Below are 17,642 nucleotides of genomic sequence, written 5' to 3'. Positions count from 1 at the left end.
AAAATAATATTGTCCCTAAATTTTGATTTCTAAAACCTTCATTTTTTATAGTATTTGGACAATGTAATTCTATGATTGTAATGGAAGATATCCATTACATTATAAAAGAGTTATAAAATAATCATGAGAATTTATTAATATTTTTAATTTAAAAGAATCATTACAAACATTTGGATAATACAATGGAAATCTTCCATTATAATTTTGAAATAGAGAGAATCACAATCCGCTAAACATCTCTCTAATTTTAGGTAGTATAATATGTTTTTTCATATTAGTTAATGTTATTTAATAATATTATTAGACAAATTTTAGTTGATTATAGGGAAATTTTGAAATTTCTCAATGAAAAAAGAAATTTTTCTGTGAAAAGTTGAAAATTTTTCTGTAAAAATGTTGAGAAACCCCAACTACTGTGAAAATATTGAATATCTTTTATCTTATAAAATTCTAACATCAGGAACCTTAAATTAAAAATCCTTAAAAATTTACATAAATATTTTGAATATGTGAAAAATGTGTTCAAATTATATATACTCCCTCCGTTCTAAAATATTAGTCATTTATTTCATTTTTTATTATCTCAAAATATTAGTTTTTTTAAAAAATCAAGTACAAAAATAATATAAATGTCCTATTTTGATCTTTTTTTAAATTCATTAACAACGTGAAAAGTACAATTATGACATTGATATTCTCAAAAAAATATACTATCAAAGGGTAATTTTGAAAAATCAATTTTTTTTAAAATGTAATAATTGTATTACCAACAAAAGTTAAATTCTCCAAAAAAGACCATTATTTTGGGACAGAAGGAGTATATATTTTTATTTCATTTTGTACTTCTCAAAGACAACACTAATGACTGTCATAATGAGAATTTTAATTAAATTATTAGAAATTAAGATAAAAGAATTTTAAACACACATGACATGAGCATCAAAAACCTCGACCCGACCGAGCACCAAGAACCTTGCCCAGACCGAGCAATAAAAGCCTCAGCCAGACTGAGCACAAGAGCCTCAGCCAGACTGAGCACAAGAGCCTCATCCAGACTGAGCATCAAAAACCTCGGCCCGACCGAGCACTAAGAACCTCTCCCAGACCGAACAGTAAGAGCCTCTGCCAGACCGAGCAAGAGGCACTCAGCCTGCCTAACAAGTCTTAGCCAGACCGAGCGCCACAGCCCCAGGGTCAGACACAGGTTATTTTCTCCTCAATCAAACCCTCACAAGTTAGCTCTCTCCTCCTCACAAACCACGCCTCCCTCCATGAACAATTACTCTGCATTGAGTTTTTATCACAAGTTTAACTTTACTCTGCATTGAGTTTTTTTATCACAAGTTTAACTTTACTCTTCATTGAGTTTTTATTACAAGTCCAATTTCGCTCTGCCTTAAGGAGTCTACCCAGTCCTTATTACAATTTCAATCCCACTCTGTCTTGAGGAATTCCTAAATGCAGCTTTTATCACAAGTTCACCACAAGTTTTTATCACATGTTTTCATCCATTTCAGACGCACAAGAAAAAACAGTGAAATGCACAACACAACTGAAATTTTATTTATCCACAACTTTATACAAAAGTTCATTACAGCAATTCAAAAAAAAAAAAAACAACAAAAACAATGTCGATGCATAGTCTCCTTCTCCTTTCTCCCCAGTTACTCCTCCTCACTGGAGAGGAGGTCTTCTTCTTCAATGCCCTCATCCAGGGGGGTTTGGGCCACATCGTCTTCGCCAATCGTTACACTACTAAGGTCTAAGTCTGGGAGCAGCTCTTCAGCTCTACGTTTGAACGTCTTCCAGCCACTGTCCCAGTACTCAGCCATTTCGTGCTTATAAAAGTCTGACTGCTGGAAGCTCTCAATAACTTCTCCTTCAGTTCTGCCTCCAGCAGTTGTCTTCGATGGGCCCGTCCCCCCAGATTCTTGCCTAGTCAGGCTGCTCGCCACCGCGGCATCAATCCCCATCTGAAATTCGGCAGACCCTTTGAATTGCTCCACTGCTGCGATGCACAAATCGGGATAAGCCGCCCTTTCAGAGGCTGCCTTCGCCCTCTCTTCATCCAGCTCTTTCTGCAGGGTCGCCCTTTTCGACGCAGCCTTTGCCTTTTCCACCTCCAATTCCTTCTTCAGGCTCTCCTTCTCCGCCGTCGCCTGCGCTCTCTCTGTTTCCAACTCCTTCTGAAGCCTCCCATTCTCCTCTACTGCCTTGGCGCGCTCGCCCTCCAGTTCCTTCTGGAGATCGCCCACTTTGCCATCGGCCTCATCTTTTTGCCTGATCAGCTCTTCATTACTGCTCATGGCCTCTTCATATCGCTCGACCGCGACGGCGCAGGCTCTTTGGGCCTCCTCCAACTTCTTCTGCTCGCCAGCAAGTTGGAACTCGAGCGACACAACCTGGCGGCGTGTGCTCTCCAGCTCCACCTCAATTGCTTGCAGATCAACATGGGCAGCTTTCCAACTTGCCCTCTCCCTCTCCAACTTCGTAAGCTGGGCCTTGGCCTTATCTGCCTTGAGTTTGGCAGCCCCCGCTTTCCTCAACAGAGCCCCTGCTAAGGTGGTTACCTCCATTTGGGTGGAGCATAACCCCCTCAGCAGTTCAGCCTCGTTGAATCTGGATGCCGAGCACAGGGCTGCCTTTTCTACGATCCCCACCAGGCGGTCTGCCCCTGCCCTAGTTGGGCCTTCTTTTCCCTCCAGCCGCGTAGCCACCGCGCGAGCGTGGTAGATCACTGTGGTTAGACTAACTCCCCCTCCTTGGGGCGTAGGGCCCCCCTGGGGCTGCTCTTCTCTTCTTGAGCCAGGGCCGCTTGCCCCATCTTCTCCTCGCCCTCCAGGGGCAGCCCTCACGACCCCTGCGGTGATCGCCGCCACCACTGGCACCACCTCTATGCCCTCTGAAGCAACATCCACCGCTTCTGGGCCACCTACCCTTCCTGGGGTCCCCTCCACTTCTCCCCCCTCAGCCCCCTGGGCTGCATTGGTTTCCTTCACACTTGTTTCCCTCCTCCTCTTCTGGGCAGGCACTTCCTCACTCCGCCTCACCCTCTTCTTCTTCTTCCCCATGCCCAACGCCTCCATCTCTTTCAAAGACCTCTCCTTCAAAGGGTCTGTTGGGGGCGGTCATGGCACAAAATCGCTTAAGTTTTTCTCTCCCAAGGGTTTGGGACGAGGTCAAATCCTCCCCCTCACAACCGGTTTTGGTGGTCGGTCGGCCTGGGACTCTTTGAATTTTTGGGCTTTAGCAAGGATGACCTGATCCTCCACCTCTTGAGCCCTTCTCCTGGCCTCCAACTCCGCTCGGTCGAGGTCCCCACTACTTGGCTTTGGCCCCAACCCTGCCTCAAACAATGCAGACAGCTGAACGAGCTCGTCCTATTTGGCCTATTCTTTCTCCCTCCACTCCTTCACCCTCTTCACCCCCCCTCCGCGGCTGCTCCCAGTTTCGGCTCCACAGACCTGATGGGTACTTTCCAAATGGTGCGCACCCCAAGCCCCCCATTGGCAGACACGTAGAACCATCGTGGTCGCTACCCCTTGATCGATGATGGCAGCCTCGCCACCAACCCTTTCCCCACTGCTGCCTGCAGAGTGACCCACGTCTCCTGCTGCCCCGAGGCCTTATAACATGCAAAGAATTCTTCTACTGTCATGGCCTCCTCTCCATTCTCCTTCGGCCACGCACTTGCACAGGCCAGCAGGATCTTCCATGCATTGGGCATTAGTTGTCCTGGTGCTACCTCCAGACGGTTAAGCACATCCACTACCACTTGCGGCAGTGGCAACCTCAGTCCACCCTTCAGAGCTTCCTCATAAAGGGAAAACTCTCTTGGCCTGGCGTCAGACGGCCTTTCCGTCGATGTCGGTAGCAATAACTCCACTTCCTCAGGGATCTGGTATTTTTTGCAGATAGCCTCCAACTCCACCGCAGTAATTGTGGATTTGTCAGCCTTCGTGTGCCAATGATCGGGTTCCGTCTGGCTGAGTGGCTTTGGAGCTGCTATCATGGTGGAACCATGGGATCGTACCACCGACTCCCCCACCCTCTCTGTTCTATACTGCGCCGCTAGCTCCACTGCATCATCATCTCCAAGTAGGTCCACCCTGATAATCGCATTTCCTTTTTGGGCCATTTTTGTGGTATATTTGCGAATCGCTTCGGTGGAAGGTACAAGGAAATCGAAAAAGTGTTGTAGAGGTGTATTGTGAGCAACAAAGGAATTCACACTTGAAATATTTTGATTTTTCGTAAACAGGTAGGTGAATCGAATAATGCCAAAAGCCCACGGTTTGCCCGTATTCCAAGGATCCCAATTAATTTTCTCTAGTTTGAAAACTTTTCAAAATCATCCGCCAAAACTGTCTCTTTAACACCCATAATGACTTACCGTTTCATTTCTGATCCAACGCCTAATCTTCCCTCCTTACGGGATGTTGCCATGTGTACGACCACGATCCACTGTCTCCTCCCCTTACCCTGTATTTTCCACTTCAACTCACCACGTGACACGCCGCGTCTCGAGCCCCACGCCCCTCTACCTCACCCTTCGCGGTCGGCCCTCCTTGTTGTCGACCATACCACTCGGCCAACACCGCGGTCGGCCCTCCTCGCGGTCGGCCCTTCCGCTCGGCCAAACGCCACGGTCAGCCCTCCCGCTTGGCCAACTACTGCGGTCGGCCCTCCTTGCTGTCGACCATCCCTCTCGGCCAACACCGCGGTCGGCCTTCCTGGCGGTCGGCCCTCCCGCTCGGCCAACCACCGCAGTCGGCCCCCCCTTCGCGGTCGGCCCTCCTTGGTGTCGACCATCCCACTTGGCCAACCTTGCGGTCGGTCCTCTCCGTGATCGACACTTCCACTCGGTCGTCCTATGCAGTCGGACCACCTCCCGGTCGGTTCACCCCACTTGATCACCCCTTCCGGTCGATCTCCATCCTGCCAATCCCTAACACACTCATCTACGTCATTAATATTCCCTTCGTTAGACTAAAGCTGCACTCGGGAATGGGGGACTACTGACATGTATAAGCCCATAAAGGCCACGAATCACCTATGGACAATCCAAGCCCATCACTTGGAGCCCAGTGCATAACCCAGCTGGTGAGGTCCAAGACAGCTGGAGTCCAACATAGCATAAAGAGCCAATGACATTCAAACACACGGCAAGAGAAGGACGAGCCACATCAGCAGACAAAGATCTACAAAGTTATTGCCACTGCACATCACCATTAAGGCAGCCCATCACAGCATTTATTACGACAACACCTCTCCGTCGGAATAGGACCCCTTTACCCTGAGCAAGGTAAGCTACAGCATAGGCTTTCGGCGAGGAGAGTAGGTCGGAAGGGACAGCGAAATGATTGCCAAAAGATATAAGCGAACGTTGAAGACAAGAAGAAGGTTAAGCGTTCTATCTCTAATCTCTCCCTCTATACTCCACTTCTCTTCCTTACTTGCTCGTCGGAGGGTTCACTAGGGGACTACCCCGTTTCCCGTTGAACTTGTTTGCAGGTTATCCGGTGGGGCACGATCATTTGGGCTTGGGCTTGGGCTTGAGGAGCTTGGACCAGTTCGCTCCATTCACTGGGATAAACTGTATCAACAACACATATCATTCGCTTTTAGTGTGATTGTTAATTATTTTAAATAATTTACATTTATGTACTTGGTTATTGATATGTATTATTAGATACTCTCAATATCAGTCGCACGTAATTTAACAATATATACTACAATTTAATTATTACAATCTAAAACGATGAATAGAGGTGTAAGAGTGCATGACTTACCAAATTAGATATTATTTAGAGATTTGTCGTTGCTAGGGACCATGATGTTTGAATGTCTTGATTAATTTAATTAATTAATTTATACGGTAAATTTAAGAAGAATTCAAAACCATTGATTTTGGAACATTAACTATCCCACCAACCAAACAAAAACGTGAAACAAAAATGAAAGCTCAACTTCAAAGCTATTCCATACAAATAAGAGTTTAAATATGTTGGGGAGCTCTCTTAGATTTGCAATGCAAATTAACCCTCAAGTTTCAACCAGATCTCACTTATTAGGTGATGGATTCACTTATTAACCCGCAAGTATCTTCTTCTCAAGGGTAGTTGGCCAAGAAATATTACATTTCTTTGTATTCTTTTAAGATAAACTTCAACATGTCAAGTTTTAAATAATAGTATTAGGAAACATATCGGTACCGGTCATAATATAATGGTATCAAAAGTATCTAGTGTTACATATTACATATCAAGCATCACCATCATGAATTTATCATTAGCTCCAAATAATTGCTTTATATAAATTAAATTGACCATATTAGATGTGAACCAACTCTATCGGTTGTAAATTAGCTCTTGAATTCTTCATGAAATGATATATTTTGAGAACAAATTTGATCAATATACTGAAAATGTATGGATATCGAAAAAGGTAAAAAAAAAAAAAAAAACCTAAAACTTATTGAATCATATCAGCTGATATTTAAAATCATGGTCTCGGAGTATAAAGAGATATAATTGGTTAATCATTACAAAATGAGATCTTTTATCTCTAAATCTCCCTGTCACCTGTTAAAAAACACTAACAATGACTAAATCAAATAAATGATTTTCCATACGTAAATCAATCTAAGAAAATAAAACTAATGTGAAAAAATTAAATCAACGACATAAGAATTTATACGTGATTCTCTCAATGTGAGGTACGTTTACGAAACCGTAATCTGATTCTACTATTAACTAAGAGTTCTCAAACGATTTCAAACGAGACATGAATTGACTCACAAACCACCCTTAGATGAATTCTAAATAATCACAAATAAATAGAGGAAAATCTCATCAAAATAGATGAATAAAAATATTCAAAATAAAATTAAAAGAACCACAAATCTAAATCAAAATAACTTCCACTAACACGGCAAAGTACAACAAAAAAGATAAATCCAACAAAATTAGAACACCACCGAATTGACTTTGATCCAAAGGCACTCACACAAGAAGTTATGCTTCAAGAACAAACCCATCGAATTAGGTTATAGGCAAGCACTATCTCACCCACCATCAATAATAACCACGGCTGCCCCCTCCGAAAAATAAACAATACAAAAAAAATTATTTTCATTCTTGAGTTTTTTTTCTTCTAAAACCCTAATTGTTACCAAACAAATTATAAAATATTTATTGAATCTCTAAAAATTAAATATAATACATAAAAAATATACTATAACTAATACCAAACTAAATTAAATATTCATTTAATCAGCCAATTTGGGTTTCATATTCCTCTAAAGAAGTATATTCAACAAATCTCAATTAATGTACTTTCATCTCAATACATGATCTGACGGTTGACAGTGTTTTGAGATAAGAAAACAAAATGAAATCTGGGATTAGAGGATCTCATTCTGATAGGTGCAAGATCAAAAGTATGGTGCCATTAATTTACTATAAAAGGGTTTATCCATGTACATATATTCCGCGATAGATTTGCATAGATCTATTTTTGAAACAAATCATGCAGATAGTGAGCCATCTCTATTCCACTTTGTTAAACCGATGGGCTCGTTTGAGCTCTCTCCAATTTTATTTCTAAGCACCATATGTGTGTGTTTGATCAATCCATATATAAGTTTGTTCTAGTTCATAAAATCCATTGGAATCTCTCTCTCTCTCTCTCTCTCTGTCTGTCTGAAACATGTCACATTTGGACCTGTTTGGCAGCAAGAAAAGGAAGAGAGGAGAGAGGGTGTTTAAGTTCAAGACATTTGGTGAACAAGGCTATCCTGTGGATTGGGGTGGCACATTTTGGCAAAATGTGGAGAGCCTTTTGGAATTTGGGAATTTGGAGGGTGATTTGTGTTGTGGAATGGCAAGTTGGTCATTTCAACTCGAGGTTCATCGACACCCTCCAGTTCATGTCTTGCTGTTTGTTGTCGAAGAACCGATGGAGGTCTCGCTTCATCGGCAATGCAAACACTGCCAATTTGTAGGTAAGGTTTGAATATACTTCAGTTTTAATGCAATGTTTTGATTTAATCTTCCCAATTTGGATTCTATTCAAAATAGAATAAGTTAGCCAAACATACCTTGAATGTCAAATTTTCAAGAATACTTTTACTAGTTATTTTGATTGGGTTGAGATTTTTGTAGAATACTTCAACAAATCTTTTTAATAAAACATGCCTTAGCCTGTTATTATTTTGGTGCAACGTGATCTTTATAGTGAAAGGAAAATTTATCAATACAAAAAACTTATATAAAAAAATTATAATAAGAATGATGCAATAATGTTTTTTTTTTTAGTAATAAAATTCCTTTTCATGAATGTTTTGCTTTGAAGTTAAAAATTTATATGGAGCTATATCGTTTTTGTATGAATTTTCTACTTGTATATTGTTTATTCATATTGAAAACCACAAAACTTTAAATGTGGTCTACTAGTCTCAAGCAATTACAAAAATGTATGGTGTACTCTCTTTCTGAGCAAAATTTATTTTATTTTCCTGTGATATGACTTGATAACATTTTACCCGTTATCTTTTAAAAATAGCTATATGCTCCGGTGTGATTTTAAACTAAAATGCAACTATTGAAATATGTAAATTATAGATGTAAAATGACTATAATACCCTCAAACACTAATATTTTTTTGTTATTTTCTTTATCTCTCATCTCTCATACACATAATTTATAATGTCTACTATTAATTCAGTTAAATTACAATTACAAATTCTTAATTATTTATTGTAATTCTTAATTTTTTATTCTAATTTTAATTTAATTATATTTTAGATCACAATTAATCCTAAATATTTAAGAATTTATTGTAATTACTAACTTTTTAATCTAATTTTAATTTAACTATATTTTAACACACAATTAAGCCTAAATTCTTAATTATTTATTATAATTTGTAACATGTTAATCTAATTTTAATTTAATGTAATTACATTTTAAATCAATTCTTAATTATATTTTATATTTTAGTTCAATTCTTAATTATATTTTAATTTATTTTGTTTTAATTAACATATTAATCTAATTTTAGGTTTGAAGAAAATGATGGTAAAATTGTACTTTTGTTGTATTAATTTCATTCTAATTTTTCTGAAAACAAAATCTACTCTAAAAAATGGTGTGCATTACATTTTTCGTTAGTTTGGATAGAAAAACTATCTGTAGCTTTTTAGTCCAAAATTACATGGGGTTTTCTTGTTATATTTGAACGATAGGGATAAAGTGCTTCAGCCTCAAACCACAAGGGGGTAAAATAAATTTAACCCTAAAAAAAATTCTACTATAAAGATAGAAATCGATCACAGAACCAAGTATATACACATACATAGACAAAATTTTAACGGATTTGATAGTCGAGTCCACTTTTGTAAAATCTTATCTGTCTATATAAATTATTTGTCCGTTTCTATGATTGATTTTTATGTGTATTAAAGGGATTCAATGTACAAAACTCTTGTTATTTGTCCGTTTCTATGATTGATTTTTATGTGTATTAAAGGGATTCAATGTACAAAACTCTTGTTAAAACGAAGTCTGAGAATGACAAGATGTATGCAACCATACACCCATCTCTCTCTCTCACTGGGCCTGATTAATTGAACGGATTATAACATAAGATTGATTGAGATTATTAATAAATAGGATTCATATTCCATTGTTTAGTTATAATTTTTGTTATTTAGATTATATTTCGATAAATATTCTATCTAATAAAATTAGTGATTTTTTTTTAAATTCTACAATTAATAATACAAAACAAACATAGATTTTCATATTCATTACAAAATAAACGTAGACAATAGAGAATTATCTATATCACTAATCTAATTAAATAATTAATCATATACTAATCTCATGAATTATTAATCCATTCACTATTAATCACGCAAATCAAACAAAACCTATAAGTACGATTTATTTTCTCTCTCATGCATGGTTCTGCTAATTCCATTGTAGCTCAGGTTGGGGACACCACATGATATGCAATAAGAAGTACCATTTTTTGATGCCATCCAAGGACACAGCTGTGGCTTGTTTGAACTATCAAGGCAGGCCACCTGATTCAACAAAGGCCCAGCCCAATCTAGTAGAATTGCAGGGCCATATCATGCATGGTGTCTTCCATTCCAATGGGTTTGGGCATTTGCTTTGTGTCAATGGGCTCGAAATGGGCTTGGGCCTGCCCGGTTACCAGATCATGGACTTTTGGGATCGGCTTTGCAGTGGTTTGCAAGCGAGGTCAGCCCATTTTCACATTTTATTGAGTTAATTTCACTTTTATCTTTTAAATTGTTATTATTATTATTTTCTTTTATTTCATATTTAAATTATCCATTTCTCATCTCTTTAGTCGCTAAAGTTTATGATTTTAGTTGATATTGTCCAATTGTAAACAGCTCATCCAAATCAATAACTGATAAAACCTAATTTAATGGATAAGAGAATAATTTTATAATCTAAACAACTTAAATTGCACAACCAAACGTCCATCTTCTTACTCACATTGTATTAGACAATTTACATACTACAACTAAATATTCATATTTCCATTCATCCCTCATTTCAAATAGTGAATAATGGATTGTATGGTTTAAGTTATTTAAATTTTGAAATAAAATTTTTGTCTATTAAACTAGGTTTTAATGATTACTGATTTTGATGGAGTGCCTTTAATTGGACCAAATGAACTGAAATAAAAAAAAAAAAAAACTTTAGGAGCTAAATGGACAAAATTAATAGTATAGGGATGAAATGGAAAAATAAATGATGATAGTTCAGATGATGAAAATGAAATTAACCCCATTTTATTAGTTTCTCATTTCAACTATCAAATTAGGGTCAACTGTACTAACTACTCAAGATTTGGAGAAAATATAATAAGTCCATAAGTTTGGCTTAATTACATTACGTTTCATTATGGTTTTAATTCATATAAGTATTAGCCTCCTTTTTACCAGTAATGTAATAGTTATATTGATCGAAAAATGATATTATAATATCTTCTATACTGAAATATATGTTTTTACACTCTCTTTTTTTTTTTTTTTTTTTTTTTTTTTTTTTTTTTTTGTATCTTTACACCATTCCAATTAGTTTTGTTCTCTTTTGTCTTACTAAAATGAAGTCAAGTTTAATTATACCAAAATTATAAAATTTACTATATTTTGTCAAAACTTCATAGGAGGTTGGTGTAACTTACTTTTTAAATTAATATGCAGGCCCTTAATCTTTGTGTGAAGTTTTAATTAGTTTTTTTATTAAAAAAAAAATATGTTGTGTGTATAATTTTTTGGGAAATAACCAATCAGTATGTGATTGATTTTATTTTTTTTTTCAAATTCATCGTAAAGTTTACACATTAACTATTAAAGTCATAAATATTTCCACAAGTACGTAATTATTTTTGAAAACTAGACCTAATTTGTAATTTTCCTCAATATTTTTTGAGTTACACAACAAAGAATTTAGTTAGAAAGGCAAACAAATTGGGCCGGCCCATATAAAACTCAAACAAAACATGAATGGGCTTGGTAAATTGGACCTTGTTGGGCCAGGTCTGGTTTGCCTCCAAACATCAGATTGCCTAAAGGGGTCGTATATTTTTGTACACAAGTTATAAATTCAAATTTAAAATTTTGGGGGGTCAAAATGACAAAATAATTTGAAAAAAATCATATATTATTACTCCAATTTATCTTTTGATTTGTTTGATGTCCACTTATTTGTCGACATCACCTATTTATCTACTTAATTTGTTTATCTATCCATATCACCACTACTATCAATCGTTATTGCTGGCCATCATTAGCTAATTTTTCGGCCATTTTTTCAACAACTTGTTTGGCGGATTAGAATTTTTTTTTTCAATTAATAATTTGTTCTTTTCACTAAACAATTTTAGTAATCATGTCCTTATCTTTATAAAAGATCAATTTTTGGACCTAAGACCATCTCCAACGCTTCAGCAAACGTGATATCAAATTCAAAATTTGATGAAAAAGTCACTTTTTTGAGCTCCAACCGTTTTACCAAATCGATATCAAATCCAGAATTCAGCAAATCTTGTACCAAAATGAGAACAGGCGAAGCATTTTACCAAATCACTGTTCCTAACCGTTGGGAGAGACCAACCGGTCAACCAGCCGGTTGCCCGGCCGGTTGACCAACCGGTTGACCGCCTAAAGGTTCAAACGGTTCGAAAAAAAGGTTCAAACAGTAAAAAAAAAAAAAAAAAAATTTTTTTTTTGCCTAACCGGTCGACCAGCCGGTTGACCAGCCGGTCGACCACTAAAAGGTTCAAAAAGTTCAAAAAAAAAAAATAAAAAATAAAAAATAAAAAAAATTTTTTTTTCGCTTAACCGGTCGACCAACCGGTCGACCGGCCGGTCGACCAACCGGTTGTCCATGGCACAAATTTGATGAAAGTGCAGCGTTGGAGCGAGTGGTATTAAATTGGTAAAATGAGTCATTTTTGACTCAAATTTGGTGAAAAATCTGAGTAACCGTTGGAGATGCTCTAATGCCATATCTCCATAGAAATGAATTTATCACAAATAAACCCTATAACTTTTTGTTTTTCTTTTGGTTTTCTTTTCTTTTCTACCAATAAAAAGAAAAAAAATAGGTGTTTTGCCTCAAAATATCACAATGGGTATATGAAAACAATGGTCTAATTTCATTTAACGTAAAATATTTTTATAATATTTTACTTTTTTTTGTTATTTGGTTGAACAAAAAGTAAGTAAAACAGTTTTTAAAGAAAATATGTTTGCTTCATTTTTCCAAAAGTGGCTTACCGTTAAAATTTCCGTAAGTCAATTTTCACTCACTATCTTTTCAACACATTTAACATTTTCAAATAAATATCTTAGTTCACTAAAAAGTCATAAATAACACTTTATTACATCAAAATTTCTCTTTTAGGCAATAGATTTTTTTTTTTTTGTTTCAAGTATAAACCAAATGCTAAAAAATAAAAAAAAAAATTTATTTTTTTTTGTATAAAATCAATCTATAAAAATAATATATTTTTATATAAAAATTTTACACTAAAACAAACAGAGCCTTAGAGTAAAATCCATTCAGCCTTTACAATAAAGGCCTCTTGTAATTGATTTTGTCTCACCCAAAGGGCCCAAACTACATTGTAGCCCAAATTTTTGGTGGCATGTCGCATCACCAAGTTATGTTGCGTTTGCTAGAGGGCCCAACTCAAAGATTGAAAATCCGAATTAATATACAAATTTCACAAATTATTTTATTTTATTTTATTTTATTTTGCGAACACGAAATGTAGTAATAAATGTAGCTTTTGGTTTGTGTTTAAAATTATGATTAGAGTGTAAAATTGTATTTTGAGTTTGTGAGTTTTGAAATTATGATTTGAATAGAAAAAAAAATTGTTTGGTTATGAGTTTTGAAAAGAATTTTGAATTATGATTTGAATTGAGTGTTGAATTTTTGAATGAGTGTTAAGTTTATGAAAAGTTATTTAATTATGAGTTTTGAAAAGAGTTTTCAAAACTTAATTCAAAAATATATAATTCATAACCAAACAAACAATTTAAAACTCTATTGAAAATTCTATTCAAAATTTATAATTAAACTCTTTTTAAAATTCAATTCAAATAAATAATTATTGACAAAAAATAATTTTTGTATTAAAAAAATTCCAAAAATATTTTTTATTTAAAATATTAAAAGAAAAATATTATTATTTTTTTATTTTTAAAAATTACTGTGACAAATTAATTTTTATTTCAAATTTTTTTTTTGTTAATTTTAAATAAATATCTAAATAATTTGTCATTTTGGTCTCAAAAAATTATTTTCTATATTTAAAAAATATGAAAACCAAATATAAATTTTTTCCCCTGATAACAGGTGCCAATTGCCAAAAAAAAAATTGTTCCGGTCAACTAGCCGGATGACTGGGTAGATCCAAAAATTCAAAAACTGTCTAGGCGGATGTCCGGGCGGACAACCAGGTAGACCAAAAATTCAAAAAATTCTCTAATTTACCAAACGTATTTTCAAAATGTGTTTTGAAATTAATTTGGAATCATGATTTGAAAACTGTAAACAAACAGAAGATTGATTATTAGTATGGAATCATGGTTTGAAACACAAACCAAACACAGCCAAAGCTTTCCACTAAAATGATACGATAATAGCAACTCAACTGTCACTTTCATTATGTCTAAAAAAATAATTGAAATTTTATCTAAAAATAACTTAAAATTTTGTTTTGTACTTTATTTGGTAGGAAAGTGAGTTTAAACGACATTTCACAGAAGAAAAGCATGGATTTGAGGTTACTCCATGGAATAGCACATGGTGAGCCATGGTTTGGTCGATGGGGCTATAAATTTGGGCGTGGAACGTATGGTGTCACTCAATTAATGTACCAAAAAGCCATTGAAGCCATACAAAGTATACCATTGTCCTTGCTTGTTCATCATCTTGGCAACTCCAATCATGAAATTTCAATCATATTCTCTAGATATCAAACGCTTTCGGGGCATTCCTTGGCGACATTAGGTGATCTATTCCATTTTATGCTAGAGCTCAAATCACGCCTTCCAAAAGAAAGTTGTGTTGATTCCTACAACTCTAGAATTTTGGCTGAAAAATCTTGTAGATGGTCTCCTAAGAGAGTTGAAATGGCCACTAGAGTGATTGTTGAAGCCCTAAAGAGGGCTGAATTTAGGTGGGTATCAAGGCAAGAAGTTCGAGACACTGCACGTGCCTACATCGGTGACACAGGTCTACTAGATTTCGTGTTAAAGTCACTTGGAAACCACATAGTAGGGAACTATTTGGTTCGTCGCAGCTTAAATCCAGTTACAAAAGTACTAGAATATTGCTTGGAGGATGTATCCAACGCGTGTCTCAATGATCACGAAGGTTTAACTACAAGTGATTCAAAAACAAAAGCACGGTACATGATCACAAGGGTACAACTGATGAAGGACATGTTTTACTTGTACAAACACGTCCTTAAGGAGCAAAAGACAACAATGACTTGGGGGATATTGGCAACAATTCCATTAGCTTCGAGGATAATTCTTGATACCAAGTATCTTATCAAAGAACATTGTGGAGGAGAGCTAAAAGTACAAGTGGGCATTGCATCAAAATCAAAGATCTATTGTACAATTGTGTTGAGAAAGGACAATAATGATGTTGATGAAAGGCTACAAAAGGTGATGGCACCGTATGAGTGTTTCGTGTTAAATAGTAACACGACATTTGATGAACTCAAGACACAAGTTGAGCAGAGTTTTAGAAGGTTGTATTGGGGATTGAGGAGCTTTGTGGTACAATCTATTGTGAATTTGAATGTTAAGGGATCGGATTTAGTTTTCAGGTTAGTTGAAGTGGGTGGAAAAGTTGTGTTTGAGGGGACAAATGTTGGGGAGATAGGAATTATTGTCAATGAGGATATATTTGAAGGTACTCAAAATAAATGTGTTATAGATTGTGGGTGTGGAGCCAAAGACAACGACGGTGAGCGAATGGTGTCGTGTGATATTTGTGAAATTTGGCAACACACGCGTTGCGTTCGGATTCCAAATAATCAAGAAATTCCAAGCATATTTCTATGCAGCCGATGTGAGCAAGACATTTTGCTATTCCCTTGTCTTCCATAGCTTACATAAAAGTCCATTTTCGGGTATATTTCAAGTTGTGTAAGAAAGAAAACAAAACAAAGGGCTAAGTTATCAAAAGAATGTTTACTTTTATAAATCAAGAGATTTATACATGAGCTGGGCTTTAATTATATCATTTTTCATTCTTTTTGTGCAAGATTCAATAATTAGCATTTTCATTTTATCGTTCTGTCTCTTAGAAATGCAAATTCTAAAATTGTATGCCGAAAATCAAAAGCTCAATGAAGATGTGATGGGCCACAATTAGGGAGAAGATAAAAAAGAAATGGTTAGTAAAATCAATTAAAATTTAACCTTCTAGTTTAGAGTGACTGTGGTCAGCAAAGCTTTTGGTTATGTTTTCGTTTTCTTAATTTTTTTATTTTTCATATTTTTTTAAAGAAAGAAAATGAAAGTTTGAAAATACGAGTAATTATATATATATGGTGTGTGAAAATAGTTTTTGAAAATTCTAAAAATCTTTTTGATGTTCCCTAAAAATCTTTAAGGCCCTGTTTGACACTAGTATAGTAGATTCGATTTGAACTTTTCAAATTAGGACTATTTTTAATTAAGAAAAAAAAATTGTTTTCCAGTGTTTAAGAAAAGCACTAGCCCACAATATGGTCTAACAAAATTACAAATATAGATTTAACAAAATAGAAATCATGATTCATAGACTAGGTCTTTAAAAAATACAAGTTTAAAGTCTTCACCAAAATAAAACAAGTAGTCCACAAGTTTTTACTCAAATGTTAGATTCATGAAATTGAACACTTTTGTTAAAACAGTTATTTGTTTATTTATTTTAATTGAACAAATCATAATTAATGAAAAAAAATCAACTAAAACTGGTCGGTTTAATCCAATTTGATCGGTTAAGTTAATTGGTACTCTTTTTTTTTTTCTTTTTTTTTTTCGGTCACACATATTTGTCACAACGTTTTTCTTCCACAGCCACATGAAAGTCCATTTTCAGGTATATTTTAAGTTGTGTTTAAAATAAAATTACTAAATAAATAATAAAAAAGAAAAAAGAAAAAAAAAAGAGAGAGAGGTCAAGTTAATAAAAGAATGTTTACTATTATACATCAAGGTCATGTTTGTTTGGGTAGACATGAGCTTGGGATTGGACTAATAGTCCAATAAAATTATTAATCCGATGTTTGGTTAAACAATTAAAGTAGGAATTAATTATTTTAAACTTGACTATTAGTTAAGATAGGATACATAATCCAACAAATTTATAGTCCTAGGACTATTAGTCATGGGAATGCTAATCCAGTCCGCCCAAACAAACATGGCCCAAGAGTTTTATACACGAGGATGTGTTTAATTTTATCTTTTCCAATCATTTCTAAGGAAGACTCAATAATTAGCATTTTCATTATCATCAGTCTTTTTAGAAATGCTAGTTTAATGAAGATGTGATGGGCCGAAATTAAGGAGAAGATAAAAATGAAATGGTTGGCAAAATCAATTAAATTCGACTTTAGAGTTTAGAGTAAATGTGGTCGGCAAAGCTTTTGGTTGTGTTTTAGTATTCTTAATTTTTTCTTTCATGTTTTTTTGAAACAATAACAAAGAAAATTTTAAAAAAAACTAGTAATCACATATATATATTTTGGTAACAAAATCATTTTTAAAAATTCTGAAAAATCTTTTTTGATGTTTCCTAGAAAACTTGAAGGCCTTGTTCGATTCTAGGGCCATTAAGAGTTTAGTTTGGTCGGTATTTGTGAAAAATTGGATATTGTGTTTTATAAAAATATCAATTTGTCTCATAAGTTATAAGTAAAATCTGTACCTACAAATTTTGTAAATATTTTCAAAATAAAAGAAGTTCTAAAAATTCAAGCCACGTATTCGGGGGTTGGGAGTGCGTGCTGTCACAACATGTTATTGTGATAGCAAACGACACCGTTTATTTTATTTATATTTGATAGTTATATGTTGT

The 17,642-nt window shown here is 35.2% G+C and overlaps 1 protein-coding gene across 1 annotated transcript; it reads left to right on the top strand.

Annotated features, from left to right (window-relative positions):
• The first annotated feature begins 7,710 nt into the window (after nucleotides 1-7,710).
• Nucleotides 7,711-15,849, top strand: MS1 (RING/FYVE/PHD zinc finger superfamily protein). The gene is made up of 3 exons (XM_028263866.2): nucleotides 7,711-8,005; nucleotides 9,995-10,271; nucleotides 14,299-15,849. The coding sequence occupies exons 1-3, from the start codon at nucleotides 7,711-7,713 to the stop codon at nucleotides 15,683-15,685; spliced, it is 1,959 nt and encodes a 652-aa protein (XP_028119667.2). The 3' UTR covers nucleotides 15,686-15,849.
• The last annotated feature ends 1,793 nt before the right edge of the window (nucleotides 15,850-17,642 follow it).

The sequence above is a fragment of the Camellia sinensis genome, chromosome 11 (assembly GCF_055761805.1).
Source record: "Camellia sinensis isolate YWXY chromosome 11, ASM5576180v1, whole genome shotgun sequence".
NCBI classification, from domain to species: Eukaryota; Viridiplantae; Streptophyta; class Magnoliopsida; order Ericales; family Theaceae; genus Camellia; species Camellia sinensis.
Note: the sequence above shows the minus strand (reverse complement) of the source record. Positions and strands in the feature narration are given on the sequence as shown.